Source organism: Peromyscus eremicus, chromosome 8b (genome assembly GCF_949786415.1).
Source record: "Peromyscus eremicus chromosome 8b, PerEre_H2_v1, whole genome shotgun sequence".
Lineage (NCBI taxonomy): Eukaryota > Metazoa > Chordata > Mammalia > Rodentia > Cricetidae > Peromyscus > Peromyscus eremicus.
Window position 1 is genome coordinate 11,892,594 of NC_081424.1, and position 21,258 is coordinate 11,913,851.

The window sequence follows — 21,258 nt, forward strand, 5'->3', positions numbered from 1 at the left end:
GAAGGGATGAGCTGTGAGAACAGTCAGAGTTCCTCTGCCTCCTACAATGTTTTGAATAATGAAAATATAGTTTTCATACTCTGTATGTAAAAATATGCCTCCAAACCCTTAACTTGGTTTATTTTTATATTGTTTAATTAGCATAAAACTTTTGAAAATCATCCACAGGACAGTCTATATCTGTAAATAAGAATTATAGATAGCATTTGAACCATTGAGAACCTACCTGTTCTGCTTAATTTTTAAAAAAATAAAGTGAAACCAGGGGCTGAGGCAGGAGGATCAAAGGTCAAAACCAGCCTGAGACATCTAGTGAGTTCTGGACCACCCTGGGCTACACAGCAAGACTGAGCAAGTGAGCAAGGGAGAGACAGAGAAAGACAGACAGAGAGACATACAGAGGAGGAATCAGTTGATTGACACTGAGGTCTTCCTCTATCTTTGTATAACTTATCTTTTGTTTTTTTTTTTCTCAGACAAGATCTCACGATGTAGTTCAGACTGTCCTGGAACTCACTGTGTAAACCAGGCTGGCCTTGAACTCACAGAGATCCACCTGCTTCTGCCTCCTCAGTGCTGGGATTAAAGGTGTGCGCCACCACGCCCAGCTTACAATTTATCTTTTGAGACAGGGTCTCTCACTGAACCGGAAACGCATTGATTCAGCCAGGCTAGCCTGGCCAGTGAGCCCCAGCCGGTCTCCAGCCCACCCTCGTCCAGCCCTGGGGTTACAGAGGCATGCCTGGCACCTGGCATTAGGTACAGGGGATGCAAACTCCGGCTCTCAGGCTTGTGTGGCAGTCACTCTCCTAACCGAGCCATCTCCTCAGCCCTAAGATAGTGTATTTCAGAGGATTTGACAGCACAGTTGAGTCTGTGGTACGGAAGTCATGTTTGAAGGCGGGCAAGGCAGTAACAAAAACACTCAGCCTCTGCTTTGGGCTTCGTCTCGTAGGAAATATGAGTGTTTAAGGCTGAGTACAAAAAGAATTTTGAACTGAAGTTCTTGACGTTCTCTGACAGAAGTTGGTGTCTCTAAATTCCCAGGAACTGGAATCAGCAGTTCTGGGGAAGCCAGAGCATGGGCTCAGCAAAGGCTGAGAAGGACTGGCTGAAATCCACAGGCTGCAAAGCACAGCTTTGCCTGGCTGGGCAAGAGAAACCTTGAAGGAGGTGAGTGTCCCAGTTTAAAATGAACAGTGAATTTTAAGATCTGATCAACCTAGTAAACGTCGAAATTAATAAAATTTCATTTTAATGTAAATGCGTGAGCTATAGACACATAATGAGTCTTAAGGAAACGGGCAGCCGGCACCGGCGGGGTATTTCTACCCTCCGAGAGAGAGTGAAGAGGGCACGCCCCATCTGTCAAAGGCAAACACGCAGAAGTCTCAGTCTGGGAAAGTAGAGTGTTCATCCGGGCGGCTGTCGCTTGTCCAGCTCAAGACTTCGTGTACTGCAGACAGTTCCTGCCCTGAGCAGTAACAGGCTGGTGGAAGCGGAGACCTAGCTCCACGACCGGAAGCACCGACGCCTCTGTCTGTGATCATTTCTTGTATGTACGTTCCTACTTCCATCTTGTATTCACCCAACTCAGGGTGTAACAGCTGCTGGCATTGAAAATGTCTTTCTTCAGGAAAAGCTGAGGCTTCGATAAGTCTTTATAGGTGTGGAAGAGCCTGAAATCCTTCCGCTCCAACTCCTTCAGGAGGCTGTACCAGAACCGCACCACGCTGCTCTCGCTGCCGCTGACCTCAAAGCCAGGCCAGTGGAGATGAATCTCAAAGATGAGCTGGCCGATCTGTTCAAGGACATCTTCCAGAATGAGATTTTCTAGAACTTTCCATTCCGCACTTTCCAAATCTGCCTTGAGAATATCAATCTGTAACAAAGCAACAAAATGGGAGTCTCAGATTCGGTCATTCACTATGCCACCTCCATATCATATCATATCATATCATATCATATCATATCATATCTTATCATCATATCATATCATCATATCATACCATACCATATCATCATGTCATATCATACTGTATCACATTATATCATCATATCATACCATATCATATCATATCATATCATATCATATAATCATATCATACCATACCATATTATTGCTGGCTGGGGGCCAGCCTCCAGACAGCTCAGGGTTCAATGGGAAATCCAGAGTCAGTGTGTACAATACAGTGTGACTTTTTTTTTATCTGAGGGAGTTAGGGAAAAAGACACTCACATACTCTCTTGATGGTTTTCTTCTTTATTCTTTCTGTTCTTCTCTCTTCTTCTACTATATACTTTTTTTCTACAGCTTATATAACCCAACAAAATCTTTCAGACAGTACAGGAGTCACAAAGTGGTCACATTCCATTTTTCAAATGAGTGATTATAATGAATATAGGTAAAAATATGTTTTTCATCTCCCTTACATGATTAAAAACAGAGTCATCTCAATAGCCCACATACATTACATCTAAGTAACTCATTACAGATTAACAGAACATAAACAAGCAAGGACCATTTTTTTTCCTCAGTCAAATCTTTTGTTGGCAGGCTGCATACTGTGGTTACAAAGAAAGAATCAATCATTTTATTATTTATCTTGAAAAGTAATCTTATAAGGAATCTTAAAGGAAACACAAACCTAAACTTTTATACATAAAAACAGTCAGCTGTACTCTGAATCTTCAGGGTACATACCCATTCATCAGTAGTTTCTTATATCAGGAGATTGAAGGCAGGGATGGGCACAAGGAATCATCACCTTTGATCATCAACCAGACCTAGCAAGGAACGTATCTCAGCTAGCAACAATTGGGCTGCTTTGTATTTGCGACCCTAGCCTGATGGATCTATAACTCAGCTACATGTCCTTGTGAACTTCAGATTGTCTCCTGGGGTTAGTCATCTTAAAACTATTATCAAAGTATCTGATCTCACCTGAAGTTATTTCAAAGCTTTGTTTCAGCTGATAGTGCACACTGAAACCTGTGACTGGGTCTTTCAACATCAAGATTAAAGGAATTTGAGCCAACCTGCCTCCTGGGACTCAACCATTTTCCTTAATCATTAACCTGAACTACAATCTATGCAGCTCCTTAGGTAAAACTCATAGGCCTTGGCTGTGTGACATTTCCTTGTATTTATTTTTATTCATCAAAAATCTGTATAGACTATCATTATTATTATCAATTAGGTCATGCAGCTGAGGGAGGAATCATCTTCATGATGATCCACAGATAAAAATGCCCAGTAGAATGGGATGTTCCACGAGATAAACACACTACATTACAGGCAGTGGGGATCTCCCCACACCCATTCACATCATGCCAGATAGCAGAGAGAGATGGCAGCAGCAAACACGTAAAGGCACAGCAGAGGCAAAAGACATTCCAGAGTCTGTGGTCTTGGGGTCTTGCCTGTCTGAGATTGACCCATCAGAAAGTTTCCTCCTGGTGGGCTGACATCTTAAACTTCAATTGCCACCAGCTGCTCCTCTAATATGGCCACCAGCATCATATCATACTATACCATACCATATCATAACATCATTATGTCATACCATATCTTATCATAATATCATATTTTATCATCATATCACATATCATACCATATCATCATATCATGTCATACCATATCATGTCATACATACTTTATCATATCATCATATCATACCATATCATATCTTCCTCTAAAGGCAGCAGAATTTTTAAATTTTTAGAGTTAGAGGTCATTTCCAAGTGTCCACTTTAAAAATTTTTATGAAATATTTTTCACACAATATATTTTGATCATATTCTTTCTTCTCCCTTAATTCCTCCAAGATTCTCCTCATCTTTCTACTAAAGACCAAAAAAACAAAAACAAAAACAAAAAAAATAAATAAATAAACATTGCATGTTTTCTCCCATATATTGGTGCTAGCCTTTAAGTTTTAGATATGTGTGTTTCAGTCTGAATAACCAAGTAGCCATCTATGACATAAATTTCGAATCTGACTTCATACTGTTAATGAATACAAACAACGAAATGCCAGGCGGACATTACAATGGACCCTCTTGCTTTCTGCCCAGTGCCAGCTGATGCCTAAGGAAGAAAAGCCAGAGCACATTCATCATAGAGCCCCATGCCCTACAGTCTTTCCTCACAATCTGCATGCTGCTCCAAGGAGCCCAGCCACATTCTGATAGCATGGTGGTCACACAGAGGGAAGGACAGAGAGCCGTGCCTGTAAGATCATTCTCACAAGTGTCACCCCTGGAGTCTTCACTAGGATTTGAAGCCTAAGAAAGAGATTTGGGGTTTCTAGGTACTGGAATAATCATTTCATGATTTCCTTTTAAAACTATATCCCAGGATAGCATTCAAAAACAAAACAAACAACAAGCTGTGAAACATCTCCTATTTATTAAATGAGGTTTGCTTCCTAGACAAGAAGGAATAAAGGATAATAAGATGGGAGAGATTATTTTGCAATAAAGTTATGAGAGTCAGCTTCTTTCTTCTGGCTTTGCACAAAATCCGTTGGAATAATAGAATCCCCAACACCCGAAAGAAACAAAAGCAGGGTAGGTGTGGCTCCGTGGCAGAGGCTTTCCCAGAAAGCACGAGGCCCCTAGTTTCTATGTCCAGCACCATAAAAAAAGCTACCAAGTCACTAATACGTTCCTGACCCAAGCTAAGTACTTCCCTTTGCAATGTCCATTTCATTACAGGTCAGCACTAATGAAAGGTAATCCTGTTAGTGATTGCAGTGGTTGGAATAAGAATGGCCCCACAGGCTCAGATTTGAATGCTTGCTCACAAGGAAGTGGCACTACTTGAGATAGATTAGGGGGTGTGGCCTTGTTGGAGGAAGTGTGTCACTGGGGGTGGGCATTGAGGGTTCGAAAGCCCAAACCAGGCCCAGTGTCTCTCTCTTCCTGCTGCCTGCCTATCTAGAAGAAGAATTCTCAGCTCCTCTTCCAGCACCATGTCTGCCTGTGTCATCATGCTTCCTGCCTTGATGAGAATGGAAACTGTAAGCAAGTCCCATTTAAATGTTTTCCTTTATAAGAGTATCGGTGGTCGTGATGTCTCTTCACAGCGATAGAACACTGACTAAGACGGTGACCTTAATTACCATTTGTGAACACAGACTCAGTGAGTAACCCAGTAACACACAGTCTGTGTGTCATATGATGTCATATGATGCCTCTGTGTGTGTGTGTGTGTGTGTGTGTGTGTGTGTGTGTGTGTCTTGTGTGTCTGTGTATGCATGTCTATAAACATGTGTGGAAGCCAGAGGTCAGTATCTGGTATCTCTGCATCTTTTTTTTTTTCTCTATCTTATTATTTTTTAAGATAGGGTCTTTTGCTAAACCTAGAGTTCATGTTTGGGGCTAACCTGGCTGGTCCAGAAATCATCCCATCTGCACCCCAGGGATTGTAGATGCCACCACACCCAGCATTTATATGGGTGCTGGGGGTCTCAGCTCAGGTCCTCATGATTGCACAGCAAGCACATCACCAATTGAGCCATCTCTCCAGCTTCCTGTATGTTCTTAATCATGAAAGAGTATTACAATGGTGATATTTTATTTGTATGTTAATAAACAAAGTTTGCCTGGAGATCAGAGGTCATAGCCAGCCATAAACAGAAGTCAGGTGGTGGTAGCATATGCCTTCAATTGGATCACATGGCAGGCAGAGTCTCTGTGTTCAAGGACACAGCCAAACGTGGTGACACACACCTTTAATCCCAGTACGAACCATAGAGACCTGGTGGTCTGTATAGACAGGCAGTGATGAGGAAGTGAGGTGGCTGGGTTAAGAGCCAATGAGAAGGCAGAACAGGAAGGCAATAAAGGCACAGGTTAGACAGGAAGAGGCTCTTTTGGGAAGCTACGGCGACGTGGTGAGCTAAGGTTAGTTGGTGGCTATCACTCTGATTTCTAGGGCTTTCACCCCTGTATTTGGCTCTGTGTTTCTTATTTAATAAGACTGTTTAGAAATTCGTCTGCATATTACCCTTCCAGTAAGCCACAAAAGGACAAAGCAACAGCATTCCAAGATGCTTTGGCTTTAGAAAATGAAGCACCATTGGGAGAGAGAATGTGAGTCAGTGAGGTGCTTGAATCAGTATCATTGAATTTTCAGAGTACTTTTGAAAATGGGTAATTTCACCCCAAGGAAATTTGACGGCATCAGACACAGTGAATACTGGAATGGAAGGAAACATTCAAAGGAACAAAGACTGGAGTCCCAGGCACTTCGGCCCCCCAGGAAGCTGCTGGCCAGAGTCACTAAGATCTGGCTCTGCAGAAGTGAGGCTGTCTTTGCGGGTTATCAACATGGATGGACAACACCAAGTCCAGTTCTGCCCACTCTTTGCTGTCTGTGCCGTCTGTTTGTTAAGTTTTCTGGATGCTGTTAGCATACAAGAGGCCTTGGAGGCATCCTTGAGCGATTTCAGAGTTGCATGCAGGAGAAGGTGCATAAACACCACATATAATTGCTCCAAGAAAGTAGGCTTTGCCTGATGTCCCAAGACCTGCAACACACGCTTGGCACTCTTGATTGGATGTCCTGGGACCAAGAACGGAGAGACCTCAGGAAAGTCAGTGTCTGCAAACTGGCTGGGAGTCAGTGGTTTCAAAACAAACGGAAGAGGTGAGAAACAACATTTTTCTTCAAGAGTAACTGAGTGAAGACAGGTTTCATGGGAATATGGGCCAGGCTAAATTAATTCTCATGAAATGGACCCAAGGGAATTACCGCTCTCCATTCTACTTCCCAGCTGCTTTGGCATGCCTCTAGCTTTGTTTAATCTTGGCAGTTTTAGGCATAATCCTCCTGGATTAAGGGTAATTAAGCTGTCAAAAGAAATATTTAATCAAAATTTCACAAAATGTCCTAATTGGTAGAGAATACACCCAAAATTCAAAGAGCAACATGTGTTGTATTGAGTCACACAGCCAAGAGTTTCTTAGGTTCCTTACAGACTTATTTCCCCCACAGACTTAGGTTTTCTGTGAGTTTGGGTATGATGAATAACAAATAAATCAAAACGTGAAAAGGACAAGGTAGGGTTGGGATGTAGCTCAATAGAGTAGATTGCTTAGTAAACACGAGGAGGAAAACGAAACAAGACCAAACCAAACAAACAAGAAAGTCAGGAGTGGAGGGATGGGGAGGCAGCATAAAGTTCATTAGCTTAATATCGACCTAAAACCTCTACACAGAGGAAGATATCATATTTTCCAGGCATATTATAGAGTTGCATTTATATGTGTATGGGTGTTTTGTCTGCATGTATGTATGTGCAACACATGCATGCCTGGTGCCCACAGAGGTCAGCAGAGAGAATTAGAACCCCTGGAACTGGAGGTACAGATGGTTGTGAACAGGAATGCTGGGAACCAAACCTGGGTCCTCTACAAGGGCAGCAAGTGCTTTTAACTGCTGAGTAATCATGCTATCCCCCACCTCAATGTATTTTAAATAAATTATCAATCAGAATTTATAAGCAACCAGAACAGAACCAAATAAAGCTATGTCATAGCAATACATGCTTGCTTTAGAAATGCAGTTTTTATTCACGTGATGAAAATATCTTCTAAAAAGCAAACAGCGTGCTAAATATGACAACACCTCCACCTTCTTCACCCCAGTGACCGAGAGACCCTGCTCTGATGAGCGCCATACAGGCTGGTCTTTGCCGCTCAGCCTTCCAGTGGTGTGGCATGGAGTCTCCCGCAAGCTCTTCCCTGCCTCCGGACCTGAGAGCACAGACTGCCACAACGCAGTGAATAAAACAAAATTGTCTCTCCCATTATGCATTTCCTTTTGCTTGCCTTTCAGAATGTCCCATTACCATGAACTATTTTGCAAATGTAATTTTCATTATTACTGCATAATGCAGACAATATTATTGTTATTATAAAGCACTAAAGATTTCTGGGTAAGATATGCCACATTTAAGATTCTAAAACCAGCTTGTAACAATAACGGCACCTCAAATCATGCAAATGATTATATTGGGATAATCAAGTGCCAAGCCTAATGTAGTTGGCTTAAATCATGTTTCTTGTGAAAAACAAGTAAGTGATGATGTCTGGTAAACTCTGGAATAAGTAAAGACATATTTTTGGTAGGAGGGTCTCAAAGATGGTAGAAGAAGCAATCTGTCCGGTACAATTTCAAGGGTATTGAAGAGGTTCTAGCATCAGATATTATCCCCTTTCCTTACACCTCAAATATCCAACTTTTCACACAACTTTCAGGAGAAATGAGAATTTTAATTTTAACTGGATTGAGATGTGATACCTTCTGGCAGCATCCTCATTAAGTCTATTGCTGTGTTGATCCAGCCAGATCTGCAGGATGATATAAAGGAGAGCAAGGGAGCTAGGCGTGTGAATGAGCTTTCTAGGCTGCCGTAGCGAAGAGCAACAGACCGAGTGACCTAAAACCCAAGGTTTGTCATCTCACCGGTACAGCATCTCAAAGTCCATGTTTCTCCCTAAAGGAGGAACTGTCCCTACCTCTCTCTAGGCTTGGCAATTGGGACATGGGTGGCGTCTGCATCAACTGGTCTCTGCTGGCACCTTCTCATGGTATTCTCTGTGTGCCTCTGTGTCTGTGTCCAAAATTTCCCTTTCCATAGAAGCATCAGTCATTTTGGATTAGAGCCCAGCAAGCTCTCTTATGACTTCATTTTAGGTAATACATCTGCAACAACCGTATTTCCAAACAACGCCACATTCTGAAGTGCTGGAGAAGCAGAATTTAACTCATAACATTGCTCAAGGCGTCCATTGCAACAGGATTTTTGCAAGACAGTCTGTACCCAGGATCCACTGTGTAGACAGCAGGTCCTGTTAAAGCCAGCCAAAGGTAGCAACTATCCAAGGCAATTATGACTATCACTGCCAGTCACTACATCAGCCAACACTGGCAGCTTCATCCTTGCTAAATACCCAAGCCAGGCAAATCAACAAATCTTTAAAGCCAACCAAAATCACCATGGAAACACGCCCATATTTCATTCTTTGGTTCTTTCTGCCATGCAGGCAAGTACAACCTGTTTGGGGCACTTTCCCACACCCCCATATGTATACCTCCCTGTCCCTCTGAAACCCTCTCAGGCTCTCAGCACCCTTTCATCTATAGGTCTTCATCTAAGCCTATTTTTTAACAAGGCTCCCAGCAGGATGAGCAGATTTTGCTCATGCTGGCTACCTTTGAAGAGGGCAATAATGGGAGCTACACCTTTCAAGTAAAAACCTAGTCTGGATGTCAAAATTTCACTGCATTCAGTCGGCCAAAATAAACCACAAAGCCAACTCAGATTCTAGAAAAGACAATAGATTCTAGCCACAGAGGGAAGAAGGGACAAGCACAGAGAGGGTGGAGGGACTTGTTCATGGCCATCTTTACAGACGATTGGCCCCAGTGATGAAAAGCTATTGTACTTCATGCAAATCCATAAATGAGCTACAATATTGTCATAGACGTGGATGTTTAGTAGACATGAGCAATACTCAGGAAGAATGAACAGGGAAGCTTTCATTCATCAGAATACCATGATGAGCAATCCTGGTGTTCAGTTTGACACACCTGGAAAAGACTATTGGCATGTCTGCGGGATATTTTCTGGATTGCTGTTGATGTGGGATGCCCAGTCCACTGTAGGCAGTACCATCCCTGTGCATGTGGGCCTGAGCTATGTGTCTACTTTAGTTCCTGCCTCCAGCTCCTTCCCTGACTTCCCTCAATGATGGTATATAACCTGTAACCCAAATAAACCCTCTCCTTCCCAAAATTTCTCTTGGTCACTATTTATCTCAGTAACAGACAAGCAAACTAGGACAATTATAATTAAAGACGTACCATTAATTATATGTGGCATTTGCTCATAGAATTAGCTTTTCTTGGACATTAACAGAGAACCTGGGATATCCAATGGATTAGGATAACTAATAAAAAAAAATTGAGGCTAGACATGGTGACACACTGCTACATCCTCTCCCCCGGTACTCTAAAGGTTGAGGCATGAAGACTGGAGGCTTGATTATATAGCCTATGCTACTTTAGCAAGACCCTATTTCAATTTAAAAGAAAGAAGAAAACCCAAGAAGGGCAGCCAAAGCATTTTTTTTAAGTGGTTAATTTTTGTATTTCACAAGTGAAATGTCAGAAGGGCTATTTGACAAACTGCAGTATTAACTTCCAATGCCACAGACATTTTTAATAAGAAGAAAAGCATCCCCTGGTGGCCCTTTTAATGTAGGCCAAGTGTCCTATTGCATAACAAATGGTCACAGATTTGAGAACATCATACTTGAAGGAGTAAAATGTTATCTTTAAATTACCATTTACTTGATAAACAACACCATATAAACATTTTAGTGGCTATAGCAACCGTAAGTGATCTGTAGCATGAAACCTGCAGATCTACCTCCAGGAAGACCAGAGCCAGTGAAACAACATGCCAATCAGTGTTCTTCTCTGGGGCTTCTTTGATCTCACCTTTACAGGGTACAGTAGAGAGTGGGGAAAGAACACAGGGGAGTGTGGCTGTGCATGCTGAGTTACCGTTGGGACAGTGGTCATATGATCCCAATCAAGATGATCTTGTAGAAAAATTAAATTGTCCTAAATTGTGACACAAGGGAAAGAATATTAAACATGAATAATTTATTAGTCTAAACACTGTTTAGTAAGTGCCAGCAGTGGGCTTTGGGCATACACAGTGATGGGGCTGGTACAGGAAAATCAGATAAAATTGAAAAACACCTAAGTGTTAGGAATATATGTAAATGTTGGAGAATGTGCTGAGGCCATGAGAGAAAGGCCTTTCTTTCATAAGCACTCAGAGATGTTCTACCACAGCTACCACCTTCTGGCCACTAGGCACCAAGTTGAGAGCACTTCTTGAGCAGATATTATTACATTTCTGCTTTGATAAGGCTTTGTTATATGTATATTGGGAATACAAGTCTGATTTAGTAAAAATTTCAATAAATTTTCAGAGATACTTCCATTAAATGAAGTTAAAAGTACAATTCACGCTATGTGTTGAAGCAACAAGTAGAAGAAGCCACTCTGGCTTTGTCTTAAGTACTTTAGACATAACTTTAAGCTAGCAGCACGGGTCCCTCCAACAATTTGGAGGCTGCAAATATGCTCATTCCAAGTCATCAAACCATCTTACTCCAGCTTTGCCAAGAACTCTGATAGTTAGATGTATCTTTCAAGAAGGAATGTTTCTCCTAAATGCATGGTTGCAAGTAGGATCTACTGAGCATAAGACAGATAAGTAAGTGTAGACTTTGGCCAATTTTCACGTCCTAAATTGTGGCATATGGGGAAAGGATATTAAACATGAAGAATTCATCAGTCTAAACACCATTCAGTAAGTTTGAGGTAGGTTAAATATTAGCATTTTGTTTTTCCAAATTAAAACTCAAGCAATTGTCATATCACAGCCGACAGGAGTCCTGTCATGGTCAGGAATGACATGGCCTCTGATCTTCAAATTAATCTTCAGATACATAAATTATGCGACAGTTCATAAATACCCATGAAAAACAAATGACACACTGTACAGACAGTTTTGTGTCAACTAGACACAAACTAGAGTCATCTGAGAGAAGGGAAGTCAGTTAAGAAAATGCTTCTGTAAGAAGTGACTGTAAGCAAGCCTGTAGGGCATTTTCTTAATCAATGATTGATAAGGAGGGCCCAGCCCATTGTGGATGGTGCCATCCAAGACTGTTGGTTCTACATTATGTAAGAAAGCAGGCTGAGCAAGCCATGGAGAGCAAGTCAGTAAGCAACACCCCTCCACAGCCTCTGCATCATCTCCTGCCTCCAGGTTCCTGCCCTGTTGGAGTTCCTATCCTGACTTCTTTTAATGATGAACAGTGATATGGAAGTGTAAGCCAAATAATCTTGCTTGGTCACGGTGTTTCATCACAGCAATAGAAACCTAAAGAAAGACACTCACTAATCACAGGAATTCTACTCTGGAATATTTTTAAATTCTAAAATCAACCCTATGATGAGTTCTATCCATTTTAGTATAATCTACTTGTTTGTTTATCTGCAAATCCTCATTGCAGATTTGTTTACGTGTAATTGAACCATAAAATTATAAATGAACACAGTTCTATGTTGCTCTTCTGCCTTTATGGTGGGCAAGGAGGATGAACTGGCTTTGAGGCACAGTGCTGTGCACTATCTACTATATGGAGCCAAGATCTTAAAATGGTGCATGGATCCAAATGAGGGTAGCATTGTACAAGTCAGAATGAAGTGCACAGTAGCATCAGCAGAGGCCGTTAACCCCAGTGTGCTCTACCTTGGCAACCCGAGCAAAGGGCTGGATGGGAATGGCAAGTCTGCCCCAGTAAAGTCTGTGAACATCTCACCCACTATGACCACAAGGAAACTCAAATTTGTATTTCATTGACACAACACCTATAGAAGTAAACACCAAATATTTTAATAGGAATAAAATTTTTTACCTATCATACAAACTACTGTAATTGCAATTATCTTAGTTCACCATTATTACTTAAAGTTATTTACCAGACTTCATATTGACATAGCTTCCTGGTGAGTCCTGTCAATCATTTGTTTCATTATTTTCCTTAGGATGGGAGTGTAGCTCAAGGCCAGAGCATTTGTTTACCACGTGTGAGACCATAGGCTTGATCATCAACATCACAAAAAAAAAACAAAACCCTACAGAAATCCTTTTACTTAAGCAAATTCAAAGAGTAAAGGTGTAGATCCGCAATGCTATATGACAAGAACACCCAAAACCACGAGTCAAAGAAGCAAAGAGCCAGGTATAGTAGTTGTAATTCCAGCACTAAGGAATTTGAAGCAGGGGGATTAATGTAAGTCCAAGACTGCCCTGAAATATATGAGTTCCAGCCTAGCCTGGGATACACAGTAAGAACCTACTTTAACAGACTAATAAAACAAATAAAAATTTAAAAAGAAAGAAAAGAAAAAAAGTATGGTAGATAGGTAGGCAAAAGCCAAAGAATTTTACTTGAATGTCCCTAAAGTTGAGTGTGGAAGTAAAAAGATCCTACATTCAGCATGTTTACATACGTTATATGAATTTGCAATTTTCATAAACATCAAAATGAAATGCTGTGTGTAGAACAAATGAGAATGCCTAAGTACCATGTCACATGTGCACAAGGCCGAAGAGAGCCGTGAGTCTCAGCAACAAAGGACAGACCCTAGTCCTCTGGTTGGCTGAACAAAGGTTGGTGTGCAGGCTAGTTTTGTTTGTCAGTTTGATACAAGTTTGGTCAACTGTGAAGAGGAAACTTCAACTGAGAAAATGCCTCCATCAGATTGGCCTGTAGCAAGTCTGTGGTGCATTTTCTTGATTAATGATAGACATGGGAGCACCCAGCCCAACTGTAGGTGGTGCCGCCCCTGGGTAGGGGTCTCAGGTTGGGTAAGAAAGCAAACGGGGCAAGCCAGGGGGAGCAAGCCAGGAAGTAGCGTTCGCCCGTGGTCCCTGCTTCAGCTTCCACCTTGGCTTCCCTTCATGATCAGAGAATGTAAGCCAAATAAACCCTTCCCTACCCACGTTGTTTGGGTCATTGGTGTTTATCACAGCAACAGAGAGCACACTGGGGCACTTGGTATTATAGAAACCCATTATAAACTATTATTTTTAATTGTGTGCGTGACGTATATGTATGTGAGTGTACGCCACATGCACACGTGTGGAGGTTTGTGGAGTTGGTACTCTCCCTCCACTCTTATGTAGGTCCCAGGGATTAAACTCAGGTCGCCAGCCTTGCCTGACCCAAACCTTTCCCTGCTGAGCCATCTCCCACCCCACAAAACTATTCTTATTACAGAAGCTGCAATGGCATCCTGAGTCTGTACAGGAACTCTTGTGCTTCCGGTTGGCACATGACCTGCTTTTTAATATGTGAAATAAATACAGACATTTGAGAAAGCTTGTCCAGAACTATTGGATTTACAAAAATGATGCAGAAGTGAACACAATAGTCCATTCATATGGATAGCCCATTCACATCTTCAATAGTGAGAGCCACCCTAACATTGAAGAGCCTGTGAGAAATGGTAGCTAAACAACACCCTTTAAACACTGGTGTATGTTAGCACAACAGGCTGCCCCCTTCAGCATACACACATTGCGTGTCCAAAAGGGCAAGTATCTCCCAAGTAAACTTACTATGAGAGCTGAGACAGCTTTAAGGCCATTCAAATTAAAGTTTTCTGGAATTTTCTGTGCCCTTTCTCCTTGTGTTTGAATAATGGACTTTCTTTTCAACTTGTGGTGTTGGACTTCTGTCTTACCAAATACAAAAGAAATAAACACAGCGGAGGGTAGATCAAGTACGAGCAGCATGCAAAGGTATAATCACAACGAAGGAAAGCCAAAACACTGAGACTGTCCAACTTGGGCTGGGGGCGGCGGCTCAGCAGTTATAAGCAGCGGCTGTTCTTCCGAAGGACCCAAGTTCAGTTTCTGACATCCACATGGCAGCTCAGCCTTCTGTAACTCAAGGTTGGGGCAAGCTGATGACTTCTTCTGCCCTCCATGAACACCAGGCACAAACATGGCACACTTACATCGAAGCAGGCAAAACAGCCACACACATAAAATAAAAATAAAGACGTTTCATTTTTTAAAAATAAAACTTGCATGTCAATTGTTGGCCTCACCACTGCACTTTGAGAAAAACCTCTCTCCACGTGCGTTTGTTTACAGTAGCAGCGCACACAACGAAAACCAAAGAAGACAAGAAACAGAGGAAGGAGGAAGAGCCAGTAGCTTGCTAACAACAAGGGATGCTACCAATGAGGAGGGTCCTGAGGAGTGAAAACGTAGTTTCCAGAAGCCTCTGTCTCATTGGGCCACAGTAGGGAGTTGCTCGTTTTAATCTTTACTTTAGCCATGTTGTGATTCCCAGAAACTAATGCTTTTGCCCCACCCTGTTTTAAAGCAGGCTGGCCTCAGACTCTCTGTGTGGCGAGTGGGGGTGACCTTGTTCTGATCCTCCTGCCTCCACTTCCAGAATGCTGCCATAAGCACCACCATGCCAGGGTTTGCACTGCTGGAGATTGAACCCAGGGCTCCGTGCATATAAGGCAAGCACTGTACCAACCGAGCAAGTGGGAGCAGCGACATCTCCAGTCCTTGCTTACGTCCCTATTTGCTCCTCTGCTGAGGCCACCTCAGGGACTTCCGTGGGCATGGTACCCTTCTGCACACAAGGCACGGGGGAATGACACAATGACCAGGGGCCACTAGGCCCATTCTCCAGTGTCTCAGGGTCACCTTCTAAGGTGTATACACTGTGCTGGCTAGTTTTGTGTCAACTTGGCACAAGCTAAAGTCATCACAGAGGAGGGAGCCTCAATTAAAAAAAAAATGTCTCCACAAGATCAAGCTGTAGGCAAGCCTGTAAGATATTTTCTGGATTGGTGATTGATGGCGAGGGCCCAGTCCATTGTGGATGCTGCCATCTCTGGGCTGGTGGTCCTGGGTTCTATAAAGAAGCAGGCTGAACAAGCCATGAAGAACAAGCCTGCAAGCAGCTTCCCTCCATGACTTCTGCATCAGCTCCTGCCTCCAGGTTCCTGCCTGTTTTGAGTTCCTGTCCTGACTACCTTCACGGATGAACAGTGCTATGGAATTGGAAGCCAATTAAACTCTTCTCTCCTAAAGTTGCTTTGGTCATGGTGTTTCATCATAGTAATGATAACCCTAACTAAGACATACACTTTGCATTAGTCTGCCAGGGCTTCTGTGAAAATCCCACTGGCTAGGTGGCTCTAACAGCAGAAACATGTCTTCACAGCCCTGGGATGATGGTGTCAGGAGGGCCAGTTTCTCCTAAGGCCCCTCTGGTTGGCTTACAGATAGCTGCCCTACCACACTGCTTTTCTCCTGGGTGGGCTCCTTACAAAGAAGTCAGTCATATTGGATTGGCTCCTTTCACCCTTAAGACTTCATTTAAACCTTTCACCTCCTTTAAAGGCCTATGTTCAAATGCACTGGGAATTTAGGGCTTCAATATATAAATGTAGAGAAAGACACAGTTTTAGCCCTAGTATATAAAGTACGTATTCTTTGAAATGCTTATCTAGAGGCAACCATTCCCTTCACAAATATGCCAAATATACTCTTGTTTCTGATTTAGTTACTGTTTCTCCTCCATTGTTAATGGCCATCTCTGATTCTAGGTAGTACACATCCAAGCCACCAAATTGACTGAAAGTGAGTAGCAGAGACTGTGGGAGATATTAATTTCAACCTCATATGATTTCTAGAATGAGGCCTTGACACTCCCTTCAACAAGAGATTAGTGTCAGGTTCTGCTCCCCATGGTGAATTTCCCCCTGTGCAGTCATGGACCAGACCCACACCCACACCCCCACACCCCCACACACCCCCACACACACACCCCCCACACCCAAGTGTCCTAACTTGCTCTATGCTCTACAGTCGCTTCCTTGAAAGCCTAAACAAGAGACTCTTCACCTCATTTTCACTGAGCCCTACAAATCATGTAGCTGGCACCCTTGAATCCTGCTAACCTTAAGACCGGATGGGCTCCCTATGTCTTGCTGTAGCCCTGCCAGGGCACAGAAGGTAATGCAGCTTCTGCCTCGCTCATTCACACCTTCAATCTTAGAAGCAACCACGTGCACAGTGTCTGTCCTTCAGGTTGTCATGTCCTGAGAAAGTCCAAATGACTGACCCTAGCAGAGAAGCCATTTGAAGAGAGAAGACCTGCTTCAAATGAGGTCAGACACCCGACTTCCAGGCACAAGAGAGACCTGAGCCAGAGCCATGCAGCAGAGTCCTTCCCAAACTTTAGCCCTCATGAGTGATGAGTTAATAAAATGATCAGTTCTTAAAGTCTGTAAGCTCCCTCCCTTATGCAGTAATCAATAACCAGAACAGATCCAAATGCTATTGACAGACGTCTTTTTGAAACTGGATGGTATTGGCACATCAAATTCTATGTATTTCAAAGCTACAATTTCTAGAAATTATTAGATATTTTACAAAATCATTAAATAATAAATTATAATCACTTAAAAATGTAAACTCAAATAAGTAAAAGAAAAGGATTTTTAAAAAAACTTTGCAAGAGCTTAAAAACTGTCTCCTGAAGGATCAACACACACAGTAAAGAGTACAACCTAAGTGAGCATGACCGAAACTGGATTTTATAGAGAGCTGGAGTTAATGCTTTACCCCTCTTTTGACTTCTGCTGTGCCTGGATTGGACCCAGGGCTCCCATGTTGGGTGATGCTGTTCTCTTGCAGTCCACCTCCAGCCTCAAATGTGCTTCCTGATGTGACAGATTCTGAATGGATTTCCACATGAGTGAATTTCCATCTAAAATGTTTTCTCCAGCTAAGCCTCTGAGTCTCCCTTACGAAGCAGACTGAAGTGATGAGGGTTACGATAGCCATCAGTGGGTGAGATACTCACACATCCCCTCACTGAGGGCCCTTCCCTTTCATTTCTTATCTAATATTTTGAATCTATAGGGAAGAGGAAAACCATATGGAAAGAGAATACTCCTATTTGGCTTTAAGTTTGAAAGCCCCAACTCATACCTTTTTTTTAGGACGGTCTTTATAATGGCTTCACCATTATAAAGTTATTTATAAAGTTACCCTTCAGATAGACATTCAAGTTTTTCCCAAAACTGATAATATTATAAATGGATACGATCAATGAGCTAAGATTTCGAACACATTCAACAATGTTCTTGACATAAATCTCCAGAAGCAGAGGGTTAACCTGTTGCCCCCACTGGTTCTGCACTTGTGACACTGAGGGACGGCCAGGTTGCGCTAAGACTTAGAGCGAATGGAACAGATCTAGAGGCTCTTCTCTGTCACCCGTCAACATATGGCTAGTTTTCTTACCTGAAGCCATGGACACTCTTTCCCTCCAAATGTGGTACCAATGATCTCAAGCACACTGGGCATGCTCTATCACTGGCTTACACCCTCAACTCTGTTCTGTAGCATGCCAAACCCACCTGTGTCCTTATGTCACTGGGTCACACAGAAATTTGAAAGTCTTTTAAAGAAAGAACAAACAGAATAGGTCAATTTAAGTTAAATATTTGGTGAGTTATCTATTTATAATTTGTGATTTGAATCATTTAAATAAACATGTTTCTGATATGCATTGTTCTATAGTAAATTTTAAGGATATAGATTATTTTCCAACCGGGAAAACATACACACAATTTAAGATTGGCCACTCTCATCAGTAATGAAGAAGATTATTCATTAGTCAAACTCTGTGACTAAGACCTGAAGCTACACCAATCAATTGTCAGCACAAACCACCAGCTTACCAACCACCTAGTCAAGACGATGGCGACCCACTGAGGCAAACACAGTTCCTTCTTCATCAGCAGCTGCCTGGATTTGAGGCTTAGATCACACACAGTGAGATATTTACAGACATTCTTCATTTTGTAAAAGGTTCATGAAAAAAAGTATATAAATTGAGTTTTGTAATTGATCTCATATTTTAATTGTTATTTGACTCATTATCTACTTACGAATATTTAAAAAAATTAAATTATCATCAATTATTTACCATCCCAAGAAATCAAGGTATATTAATTCTCTATAATTATTACAGTTTGGGTCAATATTCAGTCAGAGTTTACAAGTATCAATTCTCCCTTCTTTTTAGTTTAATTAAGAAAAGTGGTTATGTAAAGATAAAATAAACCAAAGCTTCTATATGTCAAGTCTACTTAAAGGAAGACAGACAGGCACCCAGAAAACTTATGCTCAACACACTAGAAAGGGATCGTGTTGTAGAAAAACAGAACAAACTGCCGGGCGGTGGTGGCGCACACCTTTAACCTCAGCGCTGGGGAGGCAGAGCCAGGTGGATCTCTGTGAGTTCGAGGCCAGCTTGGGCTACCAAGTGAGTTCCAGGAAAGGCACAAAGCTACACAGAGAAACCCTGTCTCTAAAAACAAAAACAAAAACAAAAACAAACAAACAAACAAACAAACAAACAAAAAACAGAACAAACTATCCCTTTTTTCATGGGAGCGAGAGAATTAAAAGTCTCCTCCAGAGCTTTAAACACACTAAATCAAGTTCAATTAACACTGTGATCTGGCAGAAATGGAACTTTGCAAATTGTCTGCTGCCACTAGGGAAAGTGAGACAAGGTTGGCCCTGCACATAATGAGAAGCACAGAGGGTCACTCTAAGCTAATCTGAGACCAATTCTGAACTAATAATAAAGGGAAATATTTCCACGGTGTAAGCAGCTCTCAGAAGCGACCCCTGCGGGGAGCAGCATGCTGTGAGTTTAAAAGAAAATGAGAGTAACATTTACAAAGGATGTTTTCCCAGACATCCAGCTTGACGGAAGAATCCAAAGGCTGCTGGGCAAGGACCTGCTGGCTTAGTGAGTGGATGCCAAGACTGACCTCAGATACCCAAGTTAGGGACAAGTGATGCCTGAGCCTGTGACAAGTTGGGAAGTAAAGCCAGGATACTGGTGACCTACATTTGGAAGGGACCAAGCAGCACAATTTATTGTGACTGTACCAGGGACCTGGGGAAAAATAAGCCAAAGAGCTGGGCAGACAGCCAGTGGCTAAGTGCGCTTGTCTCACAAGTGTGAGGACCTGAGTTCAGATCCTGGAACCCACGTAAAAAGCACTGAGGGGTAGAGGCAGGGTCCGTGGGGCTCGCTGGTGGCCAGAAACAGTGAACTTTGGGTGCAGTGACAGATCCTGTCTCAAGGGGGTAAGGTGGAGAGTGACAGACACTTGAAGTCCTCCTCTGGCCTGTGCCTCTGCATGTGCGCACGCACAAGTGCATACACACACACACACACACACACACACACACACACACACACACACCCTTCACGCCACACCAAGACAAAATCAGGCAGAAAGGAAGCTGAAGAACCAAAGACAGAGCCAGGCAATCTCTTCCTCCCCATCTCCTTGGGCCCCTGAAAACAGCACATGAGTCTGTGAGGTCTGAGCTCAATGACTAAAAGTTACATCCCCTGGTTCGTCTATTCTTCTGACATATTGCGTTGATGCAAACATTCTAAATAATTTTTAAAACAAGGAGGAACTTAAAACACTCATCTACAGAACTAAGTTCCTAGAATTTAAAGGAAAATAAGGTTTATAAGCACTTATTTTTGGCCAGGTAGTCAGCTTTACCAAAGAATTCAAGCTGAGTTTAAATGAACAAGTGTTCAAACAAATAAATAATCAAGTGAGCACCTATTAAAAATACTCTCCAGAAACATGTTCTTTGGATGGTGGAGGTGCATGGATCCCAGAACATGCTGGGGCCTGTGGACATCAAGCATGGCCCAAATGCAAGAATACAAGAATCTCCAGCATTGATTTAGAGGGAAACAAAATTAACTTACTGAGTTATTAAGATTATTAAAAAGGCCATCTTGAAATCTGAGGAGAAACGTTGTCCTTTGAATGAAAATAAGAAAGAGATTAGCTGTGGGTGATGTCTAGAGTTAAATGCAGAAAATGAGAACGGATGTGAGTATATGCACACACCTGCACACAAACATGTTTGTACACACAATTGCTTGGGAAAATCACATAAAGATGATTTCCTCTGGGCTCAGTAGAAGAGACAAAGGATTCATGAATGCTGTTCGTCTGTATTGCTCTGTAAAGTGGCCATTCACCATATGTGCCCATCACATCACTATAGCTCTTCAGACCTCCAAGTACTCTGTAACTGCACATGGCAAGTGAGTGCTATGTTAGACATGCTCCACTTTCTCACAGATTCACTGCTGGTGCTGCGCGGAGTACTGCATACATCCCAATCATCCGCAGGGCTTCTGTGAGCAGTTTCTGATTTGGCAGATATGGTGCGAGCTGGGTATTTGTATTTCTAATTGAAGCCAGCTGACGGTGGTGCTGCCGGTCCAAGGACCACACTTGGAGCATCTATGGCGATGACACCGGCCGAGCTGTTCATGTCATGCGTGTCCAAGATTCACCCTCAGCTCGGCCTAACTTCTCCCCTTCTCATCAGCAGATGCGGAAAGGGGTCTGCACATAAGCGAGACTTGGCTTTGGAAGATGAATGGTGGTTATGATTCCACCAGGTCAAAGTCTCCTACACTCACAGCCTTTTGGTGAGAGTTGTATTCCCTGGAAGTGGGGACGAAAACGCATTTGTCTACATGAACCCT

At 42.4% G+C, this 21,258-nt stretch overlaps 1 protein-coding gene across 2 annotated transcripts in view; it reads right to left on the reverse strand.

Annotated features, from left to right (window-relative positions):
• Window positions 1-455: 455 nt before the first annotated feature.
• Window positions 456-21,258, reverse strand: part of Mettl24 (methyltransferase like 24) — a 113,445-nt gene continuing 92,642 nt past the window's right edge. For both annotated transcript variants that reach the window (XM_059272510.1, XM_059272512.1), the window contains exon 5: window positions 456-1,882. In XM_059272510.1, coding sequence (XP_059128493.1) covers window positions 1,568-1,882 — 315 coding nt within the window. In that variant the 3' untranslated portion in view covers window positions 456-1,567. The remainder of the gene's footprint in view (window positions 1,883-21,258) is intronic.